At 48.1% G+C, this 17,821-nt stretch overlaps 2 protein-coding genes across 3 annotated transcripts in view; both read left to right on the forward strand.

Moving 5' to 3' along the window:
* The first annotated feature begins 1,610 nt into the window (after nt 1-1,610).
* Nucleotides 1,611-5,603, forward strand: LOC114039462. Its single transcript, XM_027857241.1, has 5 exons — nt 1,611-1,822; nt 2,789-3,211; nt 3,482-3,573; nt 3,659-3,760; nt 5,557-5,603. The coding sequence occupies exons 1-5, from the start codon at nt 1,623-1,625 to the stop codon at nt 5,580-5,582; spliced, it is 843 nt and encodes a 280-aa protein (XP_027713042.1). The 5' UTR covers nt 1,611-1,622; the 3' UTR covers nt 5,583-5,603.
* Nucleotides 5,604-7,901: 2,298 nt separating this feature from the next.
* The window catches only part of ACAP1 (ArfGAP with coiled-coil, ankyrin repeat and PH domains 1), a 28,260-nt gene continuing 18,340 nt past the window's right edge, over nt 7,902-17,821 (forward strand). The window contains exons 1-14 of one of the 2 annotated variants that reach the window (XM_027857239.1): nt 7,902-8,339; nt 9,009-9,066; nt 9,943-10,062; nt 10,808-10,861; nt 10,983-11,041; nt 11,461-11,644; nt 12,015-12,059; nt 12,750-12,845; nt 13,152-13,226; nt 13,314-13,423; nt 13,841-13,892; nt 14,042-14,142; nt 14,747-14,864; nt 16,443-16,660. In XM_027857239.1, the coding sequence (XP_027713040.1) occupies nt 8,287-8,339; nt 9,009-9,066; nt 9,943-10,062; nt 10,808-10,861; nt 10,983-11,041; nt 11,461-11,644; nt 12,015-12,059; nt 12,750-12,845; nt 13,152-13,226; nt 13,314-13,423; nt 13,841-13,892; nt 14,042-14,142; nt 14,747-14,864; nt 16,443-16,660 (1,343 nt within the window). In that variant the 5' untranslated portion in view covers nt 7,902-8,286. The remainder of the gene's footprint in view (nt 8,340-9,008; nt 9,067-9,942; nt 10,063-10,807; nt 10,862-10,982; nt 11,042-11,460; nt 11,645-12,014; nt 12,060-12,749; nt 12,846-13,151; nt 13,227-13,313; nt 13,424-13,840; nt 13,893-14,041; nt 14,143-14,746; nt 14,865-16,442; nt 16,661-17,821) is intronic. The other variant, XM_027857240.1, reaches the window with a different exon arrangement.

Consider the following 17,821-nt stretch of genomic DNA (forward strand, 5'->3'; position numbering starts at 1 on the left):
CCCCCCCCCGCCCCCATTCCCTCCCCCGCCAACTCCCGGTCTGGGCCACACCTTGCGGTCAATCCGCACCGTGAAGACTCGCCCGTCTCTCAGGGGCTCCCGGCTCAGCACCAGCCCATGGTTGAACTCCTGGCCCGGCTGCTGCCTCCGCGCCGTGCGGCCGCCCCCGGACAGACTCACCAGCCGTCCAGTGCGCGGGTGCAGCTCCCCGCCGCCTCCTCCTCCTCCTCCTCCACCGCCGCCGCCGCCGCCGCCGCCACCACCACCGACCGCCCCGGCCCCCGGCCCCCCCCCCGCCCCCGCCGCCATCCCCTGCGCCGCCGCCGCCCGCTCAGAAGCTGACACCGGGGCCTGCGCGACAGCTGCGCTTATCGGCAGCCTGGCAACCCAGACCGGTAACGCGAAGGGGAAGGAGGGAAGGTGGTGGTTTTGCTTTACGGCACTGCCGGCCACTTAGGTCGGCCCCGCCCACTGGAGGTGAAGCTGAGCTGGGGTAGCAGGGAGAAGGAACCGGATCGAAAATAAATGGCACTGTAGGAGGGGAGGGGGCAACCGAAACGCGAGGACTACAGTCGCGGAGTTTGCTTTACGGCACGGTGGGGCAGTCGCTTTGCGACAGTGGAGTGGCGTAAGATGCCGCTTTCACAACTCTCGCTTAGGCATTGTCGCTTTATGGCAGAGGGGCCCGAGCCTCGGCAGTACCGTTGTTTCGAGGCCATGGAACAGACCGACTGCTGGTGACTTGGGGGTAAAGGAGGACATGGAGACGCCTCCATGTTTGCTTTATAGCAGAGAGGTTTCTCGTGTGGCCCAGCCCCCAACCCTACGACACAACAGCAAGCATCTGTTATTAATTCCAAGCCCCAACGTGTCAGCAACACGGAAAACTGTTGCCTAGCAACACAAAAGACAAGCGATTGCTTTACGTCAGAACAGTCGTATGTCAACTTACTTTACGATAGCTGGGAAGCACCTTACGGAGAGCTCCTGTGGTGCATTCACCGCCTCACACCCCACCCCCCAACTTCCCGCCTCCCGTTATAAGGCAAAGAAGTAACAATTCCTTACCAAAGGCAGTGGCTATCTAAGTGTAATCAAGCAGCCTTTTGCGTTACGGCAACGAGGCCCCCATGTTGTGCTGTCTTCTCTTTCCTGTGCCAGGTGAAGCCTCGGCCTTTTACGGCTTCACTCGAGGAGCTCTTCCCCAGCTATTGCACTGGCATCTGGGACACCCTCTTTGCTGTGCAACGATTGTCTGAAGTTACCTGCTGCCTTGCAACAGTCGCTTCTATGCAGTGTGGCGGATACATTTCCTTAAATTACCTGTCCTAGTCTAGTCCCAGATCCACGAAAATTCCCATCTCTCCATGTCCAGAATCTCCTTTCTTAGACCTTCGACCGAGAATGGGATTAAAGATTAAAGTGTTTCAGAATGAAGTAAGGCATTGTAAACTGTCACGGTAGCTATAGCAACGGATAACCAAAAACTTGGACTTGAAGCTGCCTAAGAATTATAACTAGGGGGGGCCTTTGAACTCATCAAGTCCAACCTTCACCATTCCTACACTCCAATCTAATTTTTTTTTTTTAATAACGAAGAAACTGAAGCTGGGAAAGGGGAAATGACCAATGTTAGTTCCATCGAGACTAACGTTAGGAGCCCCCAAATATGTTTAATCTCACGGACAACTCAAGGGAAGAACTTAAACCTCTACTTCTTAACGAAAAATCCAAGCATCCCCTTTCTCCCTATCAACCTCACTCCTCACTGGCTAGGCAGACATTTGTGTGACGTCATAATGACGAAAGCCCACCTCCCCAGGTCCAAGCTCTGTAATTGGCCAGGTTGGGTACGGGGGGCAGGGAGGGAGACACAGAAAAGGAGTGCTGGGGGGGCTGAAGGAGGGGGCGGCAGGGAAACGAGCTGAGCCCCGGGACTCCCACACTAGAACCGTGACTCCGCCCACCTCCACTCCCCCGGTGGGAGGGGCGAGGGGGCAAGAGGAAAGAGCGGCCTCAGGGGAGAGCGAAGAGGAAGGGGGAGTGGAGTGCGGATTTCCCCCAGCTGGCTGCGGTGGGGGCGGGGCCGCGGGGGTGGGGCTATGTGGGGCGGAGGGGCGGGGCGGGGCAGCTGAGGGCGGCCCCGGGTTCGAGGAGGGGCAAGATGGAGAAGCAGGATGCTGTAGGGGCCACCGCAGGGGGTGGCGCGGGGTCTGGGGGCGGCAGCATGCAAGGGACAGCGGCCGGCCTTCAGGATGGGGCTGCCGCTGGTCTGCGCTTGGCCGGCACTAGCTTGCACTGCGCGGGGCTCAGCCCACTCCCAGCCTCCAGCTCCACTGATGAGCGACCCCGGGGCATCCTGAAGAACACCAGCTCCATCCTGGTGCAGAGAGTCCCCTGTGGGGAGAAGTAAGGGGGCAGGCGGGAGGAAGAAAGAGAGAGCTAGGGAATCCCTGAGGTCGGCTCGGGCCACGTGGGGGGAGGGGGCGACTCTCCTGAGGACTCCTGGAAGACAAGGACTAAGGAGTGAGGGAAGTGAAGGATCATGGGATTTAGAGCTGGAAAGGAAGGGACTTTAGACATCTAGTCCAACTTCAGTTGAAAAAATTGACACAAAAAGCTTAACTTGCCCAAGCTGTCAGTTTGGGACTTAGAATTCTTTGTACCAGAAAGCACTTCCTCAGCCTAGAGTTCCCCAGGTCTCCCAGGAGCTGACAGGGGAAACGGGGCACAGAAGTTCTGGAGGGGAGGTCTCAGGATGCCCTTCTGCATGACTCTTCCAAACCAGGAAGAAGTCCCAACACCGGGACGAGATGAATATTTTGGCCACATACCATCCATTGGTCAAGGACAACGGACTCATGAAGGTGGATGAGCCCAGCACACCCTACCACAGGTCACATGCAAAACACAGGTCCCCATGCATCAAGTACATGGAAAGCAGTAACATGGAAACACAGACCTTGGCTGTGATTGGCCTTACACCACCCTTCCCCCCTGGGTCCCCTCCTGCCCCTAGGGCAGACTGCAGACCCCAGCCAGTTACCAGAAGTTGGGGGAGGGTTATTCTGGATGGATGGATGCTTGTTTGTCCTCAAGGGCACTCACCTCTCTTCCCTGCCACACCCCACATCCTTAGGCTGGAAGACAGTGATGAGGATCTGAGAGCAGGAACTTCACAGGCAGTGTCACCAGAAGCGCTTGCTGAGAGGTGGGGGCTCCCTGGCCTCAGTTCTCCTTGATGAAGGACCCAGGCCAGTCTGGCCAGCACCCAATCTTTGGGTCCATTGGGTCTCCCTTCAGGGACCCATATAATGGAAGAAACTATGACTCCCATCAGGCTCTGACATAAAGAAGTTGCCCTTGAGAGATATTGGGAGTTGTAGATTTCTCTCCCCATTGGGAGGCCCTCTGTCACCACCATCCCCATCCCCCTTCCCTTCTTCCAGATCCCCCAGCCCCCTCTTCCCCCCTCCCCCAGGCTTGCATCATTGGATAGTTTTTGCCCCAAAGTTCTTCAGTTTGGAGATAACAAGAACACAGGCTGCGAGGACAAGTTAACATCTAAAAAAAGTGAGATTTTTCAGGCAAGGGTTGGGGCAGGGGTTGTGAGACTGAACTACTGGCCCCAAGGCCTTGGTTCTGTCCCATTCCACAGTGCAGAAAGATTTTGAGTGGCATCGTAAGGCTCGCTATGATGAGGGGAAGTACCTCAAAGCTCAGAAACTAGCTGCACAGGATGGCGAAGAGGAGCCCCCAGGTAAGTTAGTTCTCTCTAGGTCGCCCAAGAAAACATTTGGCCTATTTACGCTTTATGGAAGGATCATAAATCCAAACTACATTCCCAATATTTGTAGGGGTGAGTAGGAAGGAAAGACAGGAGAGGGCTATTAAAAGTAAGGGAGGAAGTAGGGTAAGAGATGGGTGAGATTAACCAAGAACTGCAATATAGTAGCAATCTTAGAGGCTAGCCAGCCTTGGTGTTCGTCTCAAGGACTCATGGGAGTTGTTCATCATCCCTCACTTCTTGACGACACCCCCACCCCAGGAGAAAAGACAAGCAGGATCTGTAGTTAAGAGAAATTCTGTATATCCACAATCTCATCCTGGTGAGGGGGCCCATGACACTACCTTTCCTTAAGAGATCTCAATGTGACTCTCTGTGATATAGCTAGTCTTGGGTCCAAGTTTCAGTCTCTGAAGGCAGAGGAGAAGGTGGAGGTGGGGGGGTATTAGAATATCCCAAATGAGATAGAGGAAATGGAGATGGCAAGTGGGGAGGGCAGGAAGTTGGAACTGCATGGGAATGGAGCTACAGGACCCATTCATACAATTGCATACTCCAACTCCCTGCTACTTAGGAATTGCTTGAGCATGTATATATTGAGGATCATTATTATTCCCCTTCTACCCACATACCCTACCCACAAAGATTAGGTTCTCCCATAAAGCTCTGTGGGGAAGAGATTCTGGGCAGAAAAAGGGGCCTAATGTTCTGTATCCCCTCCAGGGTAGAGGAGCCAAGTAGTGGAAGGGAATAAGGACGTGGGGGGGGGAGGTGGGACAGACTTCCCAATTTAGAGGGACAGAAGCAACAACGGGGAGAAAGGTTGCACTGAAGGTTGGTGTGAACATCATAAAATGGGGGAAGCAAATGAAACTATTGTTGTTGTTCAGCCCTGTCTGACTCTTCATGACCCTCTTTGGGATTTTCTTGGTAAAGATACTGGAGTGGTTTGCCATTTCCTTCTCCAATTCATTTGGCAGATAAGAAACTGAGGCAAACAGGGTGAAATGACTTGCTCAAGGTCACGCAGCTAGTAAGTGTCTGAAGTCAGATTTGAACTTAGAAAGATGACTTCAAGCCTGGCACTCTATTGTACTATTTAGCTGCCCCTAAATGAGACTAGATGAGTTATTTAAGTCTTAAGACTTGGAACCTCCCAGAGTGGGAGGTGGGCAGTGAGTAGACTATATCTCACAAGGAAAGGGAGGAGTGGCCAGGAAGTTCTACTTAACCTAAGAAAGAATCCTTCGATACCCCTGATTTGGGGGGGGGGGGGAAGCATGCCTTGCCCCAGCCCCCACCAAAGCAGGGGTTTGATTGCCAGCAGAAGGAATATTACAACAAAGGAACATATCTAAAGGTGGCAATACCCACAGATCTGGAAGAGGATGCAAAGAGCAGAAAGATGGCGAGGCAGCCCTGAATTGTGGGAGGAGCAGTGGAATGAGAGTCAGGAGGATAAAGAATTTTTAGTACCAGCTCTAGCACTGACTTGCTCTGTGTGTGACCTTCAAGTCCATTTTGTAATCTGGGCCTCAATTTTGTCATATATAAAAAATTAAAAGGTTGGACTTAATGTGGCCTGTGAGGTCTCTTCTACCTGTAATATTTTATAATTGTTATGGCTAGGGTGGGGGTGGGGAGGTTCTTTCACTGTATGTATATATGGGGAAAGTAGGTTTTGGGGCCAAGTGATAACTAACTGGAGTGGAAGGTGGAGATATTGACTTAGGGGGTCAGGTGACTGCCTTCCAATATTTGACCCCCAGGGTCCTTACAGGTACCTCTGGATTGACCTGGGTGATAGAGAAGCCCCTGACCTCCCAGGGAGTCCATCTGCTTGGTCTTGCTGGACAAGCACCCAATGGAGAACAGAAGGCTACAGAGAAGCCTCTGACTATCACTATAACACAGTCTCAGGCTGGTGAGGGGGCCTATGACACTACCTTTCCCCAGGAGATCTCAGTGTGACTCCCTGTGCTCTCAAATCCCTATACTTTCCAAGATTCCCCACCCCCGATGCCCATTGCTACTTTCTACCCCAGCCCCCTTCCTACTAAGTTCTTTCCTGATATCCATTTGACGAATGTTTCCTGTTCTCACAACCACCATACACACACACACACACACACACACACACACACACACACACACATTTGTAGGTGGGTAGAGTGCCTACCAAGTAGGCCTGGAATCAGAAAGACCTGAGTTCAGATTTGGCCTCAGACACTAGCTGTGTGACCCTGGGCAAGTCACTTGATCTCTGTTTGCCTCTGTTTTCTCAACTTTGAAATGGGAATAACAGCTCTCAGAGCTGTTGAGGGCATCAAATGAGATATATGAAAAGTGCTTAGTACAGTGCCTGGCACATAGTAGGTACTATATAAAATGCTTATTCCCTTCCCCTTCCCTTGGCAAGATTCAACAATGCCTTTAGTGAGTTATTTGGGAGTCTTTGATTTTTCCCTTTGACACAAACATTTGATGATACAAAAATAATCTAAGGAACATGTAGATTGGGGGTTCTGCCATTAAAAATGTAGGCATTTATAAAAAATCATTTTAAAATGTCCCTTGGTTTCTACCCCCCTTCCCTTATCCTCCACCTAACAGGGATGTGTATTACATTTCTTAGTTTAAAAAAAAGATAATTTTTCCAAAATAATTTGATAGATCGGAGCACAAATGCCAGCTGTGTTTTAATCTTAGAACATGGAAATCATATGCTACATTCCACTCCCTACTCCATTCCCCAACTGTTTTGCCCTAGACATCTTGCCTACTTTTAGTCCCAACTCTGTTCCTTCTCCCACCCAAGAATCCTTCCCAGACCCTCCCAATTACCCTATTCCAGATCCTTCTAGATTCCACCTCCTCCCCTTTCCCTTCCCGCAGCCCAGGGAACTCAAAGTCTGATTCCTCCCCGCCAACTTTCCAGGCACAGCCCTAACACAGAAGCACAGTGGGTCCCCTGTGATGTCGAGCTGGTGTCACTGGCTGGTAACCAAGGAACTGAGCTGGAAGAGACCAGAGATTCCAGACAAAGATGCTGGGGAAAGTCAGGGGGCCCCGGGAGGGCCTGAACGAAGGCGTGAGTCATAGGGCGGTGTTGGGCCTGGGATATACTGGGAGGCAGAAGGGGAGCTAAGGCTGGAAGTGGGAGGTCACAGTTAAATTGGGGTGGGGGCACTGGGTGACTTCTCACTGCATAAGAACCCCTCCCACCCCAATGTGTATATGATATGAAAGTGCCTTATAAAACAGGAAACAGAAAAAAGATGGTGTCTTCACTGTAAGCGTCATTACTGTGAGTTTGTGGAAAGAGCAAGAAAACGCAGGTTTGAGTCCCAGGATGGTATCTCCCTAGCTGTAGGCCTTTGGATAAGTTCCTTCACTTCTTGGGCCTCAATTTCTCCACTTGTAAAAGGAGAATAATTGTATACTACCTATCATACTGTGACAAAATAAATAACACAAGTATAAGTGCCTTATGAGAATAATGGAGCTCTCTAAAAATGCAACATTATTCAAAATAACAATAGAAAGGGGTGAAGATGGGAGCTTCCTTCTCCCTTTCATACCTTGGGAGTCATTCTGTTTAGTAATATAGGTATTCCCATTGCTTCCTTTGGAATGCTTGGCTGCATTTTATTCCCTACCCCATCCCCAGTAACTCTCCCTAATCCTAATCCCCCATAATTCCCCCCACTCTCCAGATGAGACACTTTGTCTACACTGGAGTCAGGAGGAGGACACTGTTCAATGGAAGATATAGCAGACTCAGGAAGCTGGGGAAGAGGGGGAGGGGGAGACACTACAGACACCCCACCTGACCAGGCCATGGCCACCCAGAGATGGACAATAAAGAGAAAGAGGAGTCAGGAGTCCAGGTGCATGGGATTCAATAAATAGGATGGGTGCTGGGCAACAAGAAAATGGTAGGAGAGCAGGGAGAGATCTTGGGAGAAGTATGAAAACATGGGGTTGTGCAAAAGGGTCCAGGAAGTGAGGTAACAAGGCACAATAATATTACATGATACATGACTATGGGGTGTAACGATAACATGAAGTTGGAAAATTGTAAACAAAACACAGAGACTTGCAGGAGAAATTGTGGGAGTAGTAAAGAACAAGGGATGGGAATGAAGGACCCAGAAACTAAGGGACCTGGGGAAGGAAGCAACATAATGGGGCAGACACCCTGGAAGGGGTGGGACCAGCCACTTCTCTGATCTCAGACCTCCTGCACCAACCTCAGGCCCCACCTTCTGCCACTCCCAGTCAATTCTGACCCCAGAGGGTGAGATCCTCTTCATTTGTAGCCCCTTCTTCCCCCTGGGGTTAGAGAACCCTCTCCCCCATAGTCCCTCCTGCCCCAGAAATAGACACTTTTCCTCCTTAAATTCTTACCTCATCCACTTGCTCCCCTCTGGGGGAGAGTTCGTATTTCCACTTCCACCCCAGAGAGAGAGTTAGCCCTCTTCTCCACAGCACTCACGATGACCGTCAAACTTGACTTTGAGGAGTGTCTAAAGGACTCCCCCCGATTCCGGTAAGTGTGTATGTATGTGTGTGTGTCGGGGTTAGTGTGAGGGACAGACAGGGCAAGGGGAAGATATCAAGTGATTTCCTGCACCCCTTTCTGAACATCCTACTTCATGAAAACAGGGCTGAAAAGGGAAGAGAATGGGGGCCAAAATGGGGGCTTCCCTGACTCTGACATTTCACCCTAGGGCCCCATATGTCTGTCTCTGCCTTCTCAATCTCCTTAACTGTCATTCTTCTCTCCTCTTGCTGAGCTCCCTTCCCCCATCACCTGCTTTCTGGGGTGGTTATGAATTTCCTGTCCTTACCACATCCACCCTTCTCTAGATCTTTCCTGCTATGGCCTTACCCTCTGTCTGCTAAAGCTAGGTTTCTCTCTAGCCTTTTCCAGACTCTGTAGAGAGCAAAGACTTCTTAGAGATCACCAAGCCCATAATCCCAATTTTTACAGAGCAGGAAACTGAGGCCCAGAGAGGGAAAATGATTCACTTAAAAGTCACACAGATAGTGAATAGCAGAGGCAAGATTCAAGTTCTCTGACTTCAGGTCTAGTCCCTTTCCACCTTGGTGTCATGTTCTTTTCTTGTCCATCCTTTCCTTCCTCCCTCTAGCATGTCTATGGTGGTAAGCAGAATGTGAGTTCAGGCCTTGAACTTCATGACCTATTCCTTCCTAGGGCTTCCATTGAGTTGGTCGAATCAGATGTATCAGAATTGGAGAATCGTCTGGAGAAGGTGATCACAGAGTCAGAAGAGAAGAAACTGAGTCAGAGGAAGGGGTTCCGGATAGAGGAGGGAGGATCTGGGGAAGAAGAGAAGTCAGTTTAACAAGTGTTCACTAAGTGCCTACCATATACATAGATAGCATCAAGCTCTAAGACTTTCAGGGTATTAAAATAAAAAAAATCTCACATTTCTATAGCTCTTTAAAATTTACAAAATCTTTCCCTTTTCAACATTATGAAGTAGTTTGGCATAATTATTATTATCCTCATTTTACAGATGGGGAAAATGAGGTATAGAGAGGTTAGGTCACTTGCCAAAGGTCACACAGGTAGCTCTAAGACTTAAACTCTTGGTTTTCCAGCTCTTACATCCAGTGTTCTTTCTTCAATTAAAGAAAAAAGTCTCTCTGTGCTCTGGGGAACTTTTTTGCTCTTTTAGGGGAATATAAGATTGGCACATGAAACTTAGAAAACAATAAGATGGTATCAGTGCTCTCTAGAAGTTCATACGAGGGGAGAGATCCCTATGGACCAGAGTGAACTGAGAAGGCTTCTTGGTGGAACCAAAGTTGGACTTTGAAAGGAAGACAGGGTTCTAGCACATGAAGATGAGTTGGAGACAGGATGAGGAGAAAATTAGAAAATGATGTGGACAAAAGCCAAGATCTCAGTGCACATGCAGAGACAGTGAGGAGCTTGGCCTAGTTGCCACATCATGGGAGATATAGGGTGATTGATGAGATCTGAGGGAAGATGATCTAGAGGAGGCACACTTGGGGAGGGAGGAAGGTGAAGAAGCATAGCCTAAAGGTGTCTCCAGATCAGAAAACAGATTTTGGGGGCCCTGAATTGGCCCCTTATGATCTATTTTTTCCTCACTCCCCAGCTCCTCAAGCTCGGTTCTAGCCTATTGGAAAGTGGGCGCCATTATCTTGCTACTTGTCGAGCCTTCATCAGTGGCATTCAAGAACTGTCGAACCTGGGTCCTCGAGAGCCCATGATGGTTGTAAGTCCCAGAGAACGGGGCATTAGAAGGGAAGGAGGAAGGGAAAACCTAGAACTGTAGTTTAGAGTTTCTTTTCAAAGACAAAATTCTCATGGGAGCAGAAGGGGTGGAGTAAGGTTAGAAAAACCAAAGAAATGGGTAGTAGAGGCTTCTTAAAATGGGAAAACAGCAAGAGAGGAATCAAGTAGTTAGGGAATGAAGGAAGACTTAAAAGAAAAAAGGAGAGAGAGTAGTCTAACCAAGATACAGAGTTTATTTAAGGAATGAGGTTTTGGGGAATGATGAACACGATGAATATAATATCCCAGAACTGTAAATCTTACAAGCTGAAAGGCACCTCAGAGGCTAGGGCAGAGTTTTCTCTATTAACTTAACCACACATCACTTTGGAATTGGAAGTATACTGATAGAACCAATAATGGTAGATAATCTCACCTTGGGGTCAAATGGAAGTTTGGGGACAAAATAGGGGAGGAAAGCCAAAAATTGCCATATCCAAATGTTTGATGCAGACATTTCATATTTAACATGTTAGTGGAAAAAATGTTAGCAGTAGCATTTCCTTAAGGAGGAACTCCAGTGTTCTTCAGAATACAATTTGAAAAATGCTAATCAAATTCCACTCCCCTCTTACACACAAACTTATTAAATTTGGAGATAAAGGGCAAAAGTCAGGGGCAGAGTGTTGGTGTCAAGTTCTAGGGATGTACCTCACTGGAATCTCACTTACCTTACTTTCCTTTAGGAATGCCTGAACAAATTTACAGAGAGCCTGAGTCACAAAATCAATTGCCATGAAGTGAGTGGAGTAGGATGGGGGTGGGGGGTGGGGGGTGGGGGGTGGGGGAGGGACACAGGGGAAAAAAATCTCTTTTTTTAAAAGGCAGTGTTTCAGGCTCTAATCACCTGCTTTCTACCAGGACCTCTTGAATGCCACCCAACAAACACTGAAGCAACAGATCCAGAGTTTTGTGAAGGAGTAAGGTTTTGTTTTTGTTTTTGTTTTTTTTTTAAATATCTGGAGCCATGCTAAGTCTTCTCATTCCCCTAGTACCCTGTCTCCTTTTCCCCTAACTCCTCAGGGACATCTCCTCTTTGAAAGAAGACTCAAGAACCTCCAAAAATTAGAGGAAGGGAAGCATTACAGAGCCCTATATTCTCCCCATTTTTAGCTTCCAAAACTAGATATCATTTATCATATAGCCTCCACACATAGCCCCAAATTTTGAAGGAGATAAGACCTCCTCTATCTCTAATCATATCTCAGAAGCCTCATGTTTAGAAATGTGTCATATGAGTTTGGGAGTGTGTGAAGAGGGCTCTTCTAACCTTAATGTACATCATAATTTCTTTTGAGGGGTTGCAGTAAGAGTTTTTGATCCTTTATTTCTCTCTTAGGAGTCTCCGTAGTTTTTGGGAAGCCAAAAGAGAGTTTTGGAAAGGGGCAGAGTCCCTGGAGGCAGCTCTCAGTCACAATGCCGAAGTCCCCCGGCGCCGGGCACATGAAGCAGAAGAAGCAATGTCTACACTGAAGTCCGTCAGAGCAGGCTACCAAGGGCGGGCATTGGACTATGTATTGCAGGTGACACTCTGTCCTTCCCCTTCTCCCACCAATGTGATTGGGGATTAGCAGAGCTGCAGTTCCCTTCCAGTGTTCTATAGTAGGTGGTTGAGAATGGGAGAGGCAGGAATAACGTTGAAGATATGAGGACTAAGAGGAGTCATATCCCATGGGCATAAGTTTACTCAATTGAGGAGGTTGAGTTTCTTAGAGACATTCTGGCTCTTACATTCTCTGATTCTGTACTTGTGGGATGGTTCTGGGGATTAGAGAATCTTTGCTCTACCTCCTCCCTATTCCCCACCCCACCCCCCATCCCCACACTCATCCTGCCTCCACCCAAGTGCTCTTGAGTTGTCTGGAGGATTGGCCTTATCTCTGTGTTCCTCAGATCAATGTGATCCAGGACAAGAGGAAGTTTGACATCATGGAGTTTGTAAGTTGGGGCAGTAGGGCTTTGGGAAGGTGGAGGTGGGATAGAAGGGGAACGAATAGTTGAAAGATTGAGGCAAACTCATTCTGTGTGAGAACCAACATTCTGATAGAGAATAGCAACAAAACAATGAAAAATGGAGACAGAAAAAAAGCAAAGAGCTGTCAACACATACCAGGCTCTCCTTTCCTCCTAGCCCCCTGCATCCCTGTATCAGGGACCTAGTGATACAAACATATCTTTTCCTGATCTTGTGATTCAGAGTTGTCATTGACCAAATCTTTGGCATTTTTTTTGCCTAACACTCAGGCAACTTCCAGCACAATATAGCATGCAAAAAAAGCATTCCACTGGACACTTACAACATAGAGGATTGAAGACAGAGACAGGGAAAAGCCACCCAGGTAAATAAAATCCACAGAACTATACTGCTCCATAAAGAATTACCATTTAGCTCTCCTACCTCTTCTCAATATAATTGGCTTTTGTATGAAGATCGGTTTAGGGAACACCAACTCAAGATGTTCACTCTCCATGTTTTGTAAGCCATCTACAGACAACATCAGAGTAGAAAAGAGGTTAGTGCCTTCATTAGGGCTAGTGGTAGGAAGCTATTGCCTTCCTGTCCCCACAACTCAACTGCTATGATTCCTTGATTATTGTGCATTTCCTTCCTTCACCCACCCTTTCAAGGTACTTCGATTGGTGGAAGCTCAGGCAATATACTTCCAGCTGGGTCATGAAGAACTGAATGGGCTAGGAGTCTACCACAAAGAGCTGGCAGCCCAGGTGAGGGATGCCTGGGGTGGTACTTGAAGGTAGGGTTAAGAAATTGAAGGTGGGGGAAGTTTTTTTAGGGGTTGGGAGGGAGAAGTTTCAAGGGCAAATGTAAGAGGCTGCAGTGTGGGTGGAGGAACATGTATAAAAGTAACTGACACAAGAGAAGTGTATATTAGAGACTTTTGTCAGGCTGCAATGGGTGAGGTCTTCCTTCCAGCCTTTCTCCCTTCCTCATGTACACTTTGTCCCCACTCCCCAGGGATGATGGGAGGTTGGTGACTACATCCATGATTCCTCTCTACCCTTTACTTCCAGTTGCACAAGCTTGTCCTGGAGTCTGCACGGGAAAAAAGAGACATGGAGCAGAGACATGTGCTGCTGAAGGAGCAGGTGAGGAGTGGTGGAATGGGGGTGGGAAAGTTTCTGTTCTCTGACTACCACTGGCCCATCATCCTGTACTTTGTTTGGTCTCTCTAGGAGCTGAGTGGAGAGGAACCTGAACCAGGCTTGAAGGAAGGCCCAGGGGGGCTAGTGATGGAAGGACACCTCTTCAAAAGGGCCAGTAATGCTTTCAAGACATGGAGCAGGTGAGGTCACTGCTGCCCCTTCCCTTCCTGAATTCTACACTAAACTTTCCCACTGACTCACTCTGACTTTTGGCCAGTCATTATCCCTCTTTGATCCTCAGTTTCCTCCTCTATAGAATAAGGGATTTAGATTAGTGATCTCTAAGGGCCTCTCCAGTTCTGATTCTTTGATTTTTACTTTATTGGAGTGATTTCACCCATGCCATGCCTAATTCCTCTCATTGTGGAGGCAGGTGGTTGTCCCCCTACCACTCTTTTCTTCCGCATGTATTTCCACATGCCCCTTTAAGCCCTTTGTTCAGCTATATCAAGTTATGAAAAACAATCTCATGTTCCCCCACTTATCTAGTTCCCCTAGTTTCTTCCCACTTTTGTCCATCCCACCCACTCCATCTCATTCTAAGTTCCCCATCCTAGACGCTGGTTCACCATTCAGAACAACCAGCTGGTTTATCAGAAGAAATACAAGGTGAGTAGCAGTGTTTGGGGGCCTAAAACACACAGGGGTCCCTGAAAGGGGTAGAGACTGATGGGTAGCAATTGGCTAAATGTCTGAGTCCTTGGCATCAGGGTGGGCAGGAGGGATGGCTGGCAGACAGATACCTTTACATCCCTTAGGATCCTATGACTGTGGTTGTGGATGATCTTCGACTGTGCACAGTGAAACTCTGCCCTGACTCTGAAAGAAGATTCTGCTTTGAAGTTGTCTCCCCCAGCAAGTGAGCGAGAGAGGGATGGAGTGGGGTGGGGAGGAGAGGATAGGGAGAGGACCTGTCCTTCATCATCCGTTTCAGCCCCACGGGCCTCTAATGTACTCATTCATCAGTTACTTGTGTGCATGCTCCCTTCCCACATCTCCCTCCCCATTGCCTGAGTCTTGAATTTTTGATTCTTGATACTTACTAGTGATGTGGCCTTCAGCTTCCTCTAAGGTAAAGGAGATAATATTTGTGCTGTTTACTTCATGGGAGTGCTGTATGAAGAGTCCTTTGTAAACACAAACTAACTCTCTAAATTTGGGGTGGTATCATCTCCATGGGCAGCTAGGTGGCCCAGTAGATAGAGTGCCAGGCCTGGAGTCAGGAAGACCTGAGTTCAAATCCAGCCTCAGACACTTAATAGCTGGGTGACCCTGGGCAAGTCACTTCATCCTGTTTGCCTCAGTTTCCTCATCTGCAAAATGAACTGGAGAAGGGAATGGCAAACCACTCTGGTATCTTTGCCAAGAAAACTCCAAACGAGGTCATAACAACAACAATCATTCCCATGTCTGTCTATTGCCTCTGTGTCCTGCCCCTGTGACTTTGTTCCTTGCCTCCCTAGGTCTTGCCTCCTCCAGGCAGACTCAGAGCAGCTTCTTCAGTTGTGGGTCAGTGCTGTGCAGAGCAGCATCGCCACTGCCTTCAGCCAGGCCCGGGAGGAGAAGGGCTCTCTAGATCAGGTGGGTGAGCAGGGACATGGCCATGAAGGGAAACATGGTATTACGCAATAGGTTAAAAATAGACAAAAACGAAAACCACTGGATTCCGAGTTAGAGGATCCAGAGTTGAATCCCAACTCCTACCACTTAATAGCCATGCGACATTCAGCAAGTTAATTCCTCCAGCCCTCTGTTGCCTCCTCTATAAAGTAGAAACGCATCCTACTATCTGATACCTGATTTTCAACTTGTAGCCCCTCCCAGAAAGCTGCACCAGGCTTCAGGCAATCTGTGGGTGCAGCATCACCTCAAAATGGAAGCTCATGGACCTTTAGCAACGTGTTTCCTTTTATTGGGCCAACCAGAAAGGACTAGTTCAAAGCAAAAGACATTTAATCCATCAGCTAGGTGGTGCAATGGATAGAGTGCTGGGCCTGGAGTCAGGCAGACTCATCTTCCTGACTTCAGATCTGGCCTCAGGCACTAGCTGGGTGACCCTGAGCAAGTCACTTCACCCTATTTGCCTCAGTTTCCTCATCTGTGAAATGAGCTGGAGAAGGAAATGGCACCAGTATCTTTGCCAAGAAAACCCCAAATGGGATTATGAAGAATCAGACACAAGACAAATCAAGCGACAAGAACTCCCCAAACCCCTCTCCAATGCAGACAGGGCTAGATTGTGTTACATTTCACGTCTAATGAGGAGCTGCCTGTGTCTTAAGGCTGTTAGAAACATGCTATTCTGCTGGCACCTCTGATGACCTTCCATTAGTCACCGTCTTGGGCCATCTACTTCTCTTTGTTACCATCTGCTGGATTATATGTGACTACTGAGTTTCTTTGAATCAGGAATTTGAGGATATGATGAACGAGACTTTTAGGCTAGACAGGGGTGGGGAACCTGCAGCCTAGAGGTCACATATGGCCCTCTGGTCCTCTAGTACAGCCCCTTGACCAAATCCAAACTTCACAGAACAAATCCCCTTAATAAAAGGATTTGTTCTGTAAAACTTGAACTCTGTCAAAAAGCCTCACCCAAGGACTTAGAAGGCCATTTGTGGCCTCGAGGGCAGGTTCCCCACCCCTGAGCTGAGATTAAGTTTATTCTTTGAACTGACTCAGTTCCTCAGTCCCCTCCTCCCGTTCTCTTGGTTTTATCTGATTGCTTGCTAAGTGTAAATCTGGTCAGAGAGCCTTTTTAGTTCTTAATCATACCTGGGCCCAGCAGATATTCCCATGGCTCTTTCACCTACCCCTTCTCCCTGCTACCCTCCATGTCCTTGGTGTTCTATACAATTCACAGGGATTGTGATCATTATCGTCTGTTGATCATTGCCTTGCTATTCTGTGTTCTGGTCAGCACAAGAGCGATCTTTGGTCTCCACACACTCTAGATTTAAAGTCTCCTATTGTTCTGTCTCACATGAAAACATTTTGTAAACCTTAAAGTCTATGTAAATGTGAGTCATTGTTATTCATCTAGGGCTTGGAGAGACTGTGAGGGAAGTAGGGGGAGTCTGACTGGTCTTAATCTTTTAATTAGTCATAAACCCTTCTAGTGTTTTGTGGGGTTTCCTCTGATGTATCTTTTTCCTGCAGGGCCCTTCTCACTCAGCCTCAGGCTTAGCCTCTACTTTGGCTTGTGGAGGAGCATCCAGAGGGACAGGCCGAGGGTCCAGTGTGACAGGACGTGTGGCAGCTCAGGTACAAAGTGTGGAGGGGAATGCCCAGTGCTGTGATTGCCGGGAACCTGCACCAGAGTGGGCAAGCATCAATCTTGGCGTGACCCTCTGCATCCAGTGCTCAGGAATCCACAGGTCACAACCCTTATCTCCCAACATTTTATCTCTAGAATATCTCCCCTGGACTTCCTTCTTCCATATCCCCTCCTTACCCTTAATACATCTCCTGTTTCTCTATACTAGAGAAGATCCTGCTTACCTGGCTCCCAAATCCCTTATACAAACCCTTTGGAACCCTTTCGACACCCGCTTAGTCTATTAGACCCATGACCTTCATCACTCCCTAGGGTCATGAAACCTTGGGATGCCAAAGGTAGAAAGAACCTCTGAGATCTTCTAGCCCACAATTCCCCAAATCAATTTGGCTGCAGAATGATTGGAGAACTTGAAATCTCTTGGCAGAATTCATAAATGCTGGTCTGGTTGGAAGTATTTGAGAGTTTGGACTATAACAGAGCTGAAGAGAAGAGGTTTAGGAAATGGTGAAACAAAAAAGAGGCTATTGAGCCCTCTTTTTTTTTCCAACAAAAAAATGGCTACATGTAAAAATGTGTTAGATACAGGAATTTCACATTTAATATTTTCAAGGGAAAAGATCACTGGCGTAGACATATTTACACAGAGCTCTCATTCACATCACAGAGAACACCAGCATTCCAAAGAACACAAGGAAATGCTGATCTTGTCCAACCCCCTCATTTTACAGTGGAAGAAATTGAGGCCCAGAGATGCCTTCCTCATATTCCAACCCCTCCTGTCTATTCATTTTCCTACTAGGGCTTAGTGCTTCCCACCCCCGCCCCCTTTCATCAAAGCCCCACTTTTCCCTCCTCTGACTTTCAGTCTTCTCCTTCTTCCCTTCCTCTGTATCTCTTCTCCAGACCGAGGGCTGGAGGCAGGAAGGTTCTTATTAAACTGGGTCATTAGCTAAACAGGAGCCACATCCCTCACTGGGTATGAGTCTGAGGGAACAAAGAAAGGAAAATGGTGACTGGAAAGGAGTTAAGTCCTCCTAGAATGGAGAGGAGAAAAATGAAGAGAAAAATGTGAAATGAAATAATAACAGCATTTAATGAGGGTTAGCTTCTCAAGTCCTAGTTTGGCCACCATCCTTCTTGCTCTCAGATCAATTCACCCGACTTTGCTCACAGGCCTGCTAAGTGCAAAAAGCTCAAGGTTGGGTGCTAAGAGGAGACTTGAAGAGGAGGAAAAGAGTCTCTGCCCCTGAGGATCTTA

Source organism: Vombatus ursinus, unplaced genomic scaffold, assembly GCF_900497805.2.
Source record: "Vombatus ursinus unplaced genomic scaffold, bare-nosed wombat genome assembly UNPS02011916.1, whole genome shotgun sequence".
Lineage (NCBI taxonomy): Eukaryota > Metazoa > Chordata > Mammalia > Diprotodontia > Vombatidae > Vombatus > Vombatus ursinus.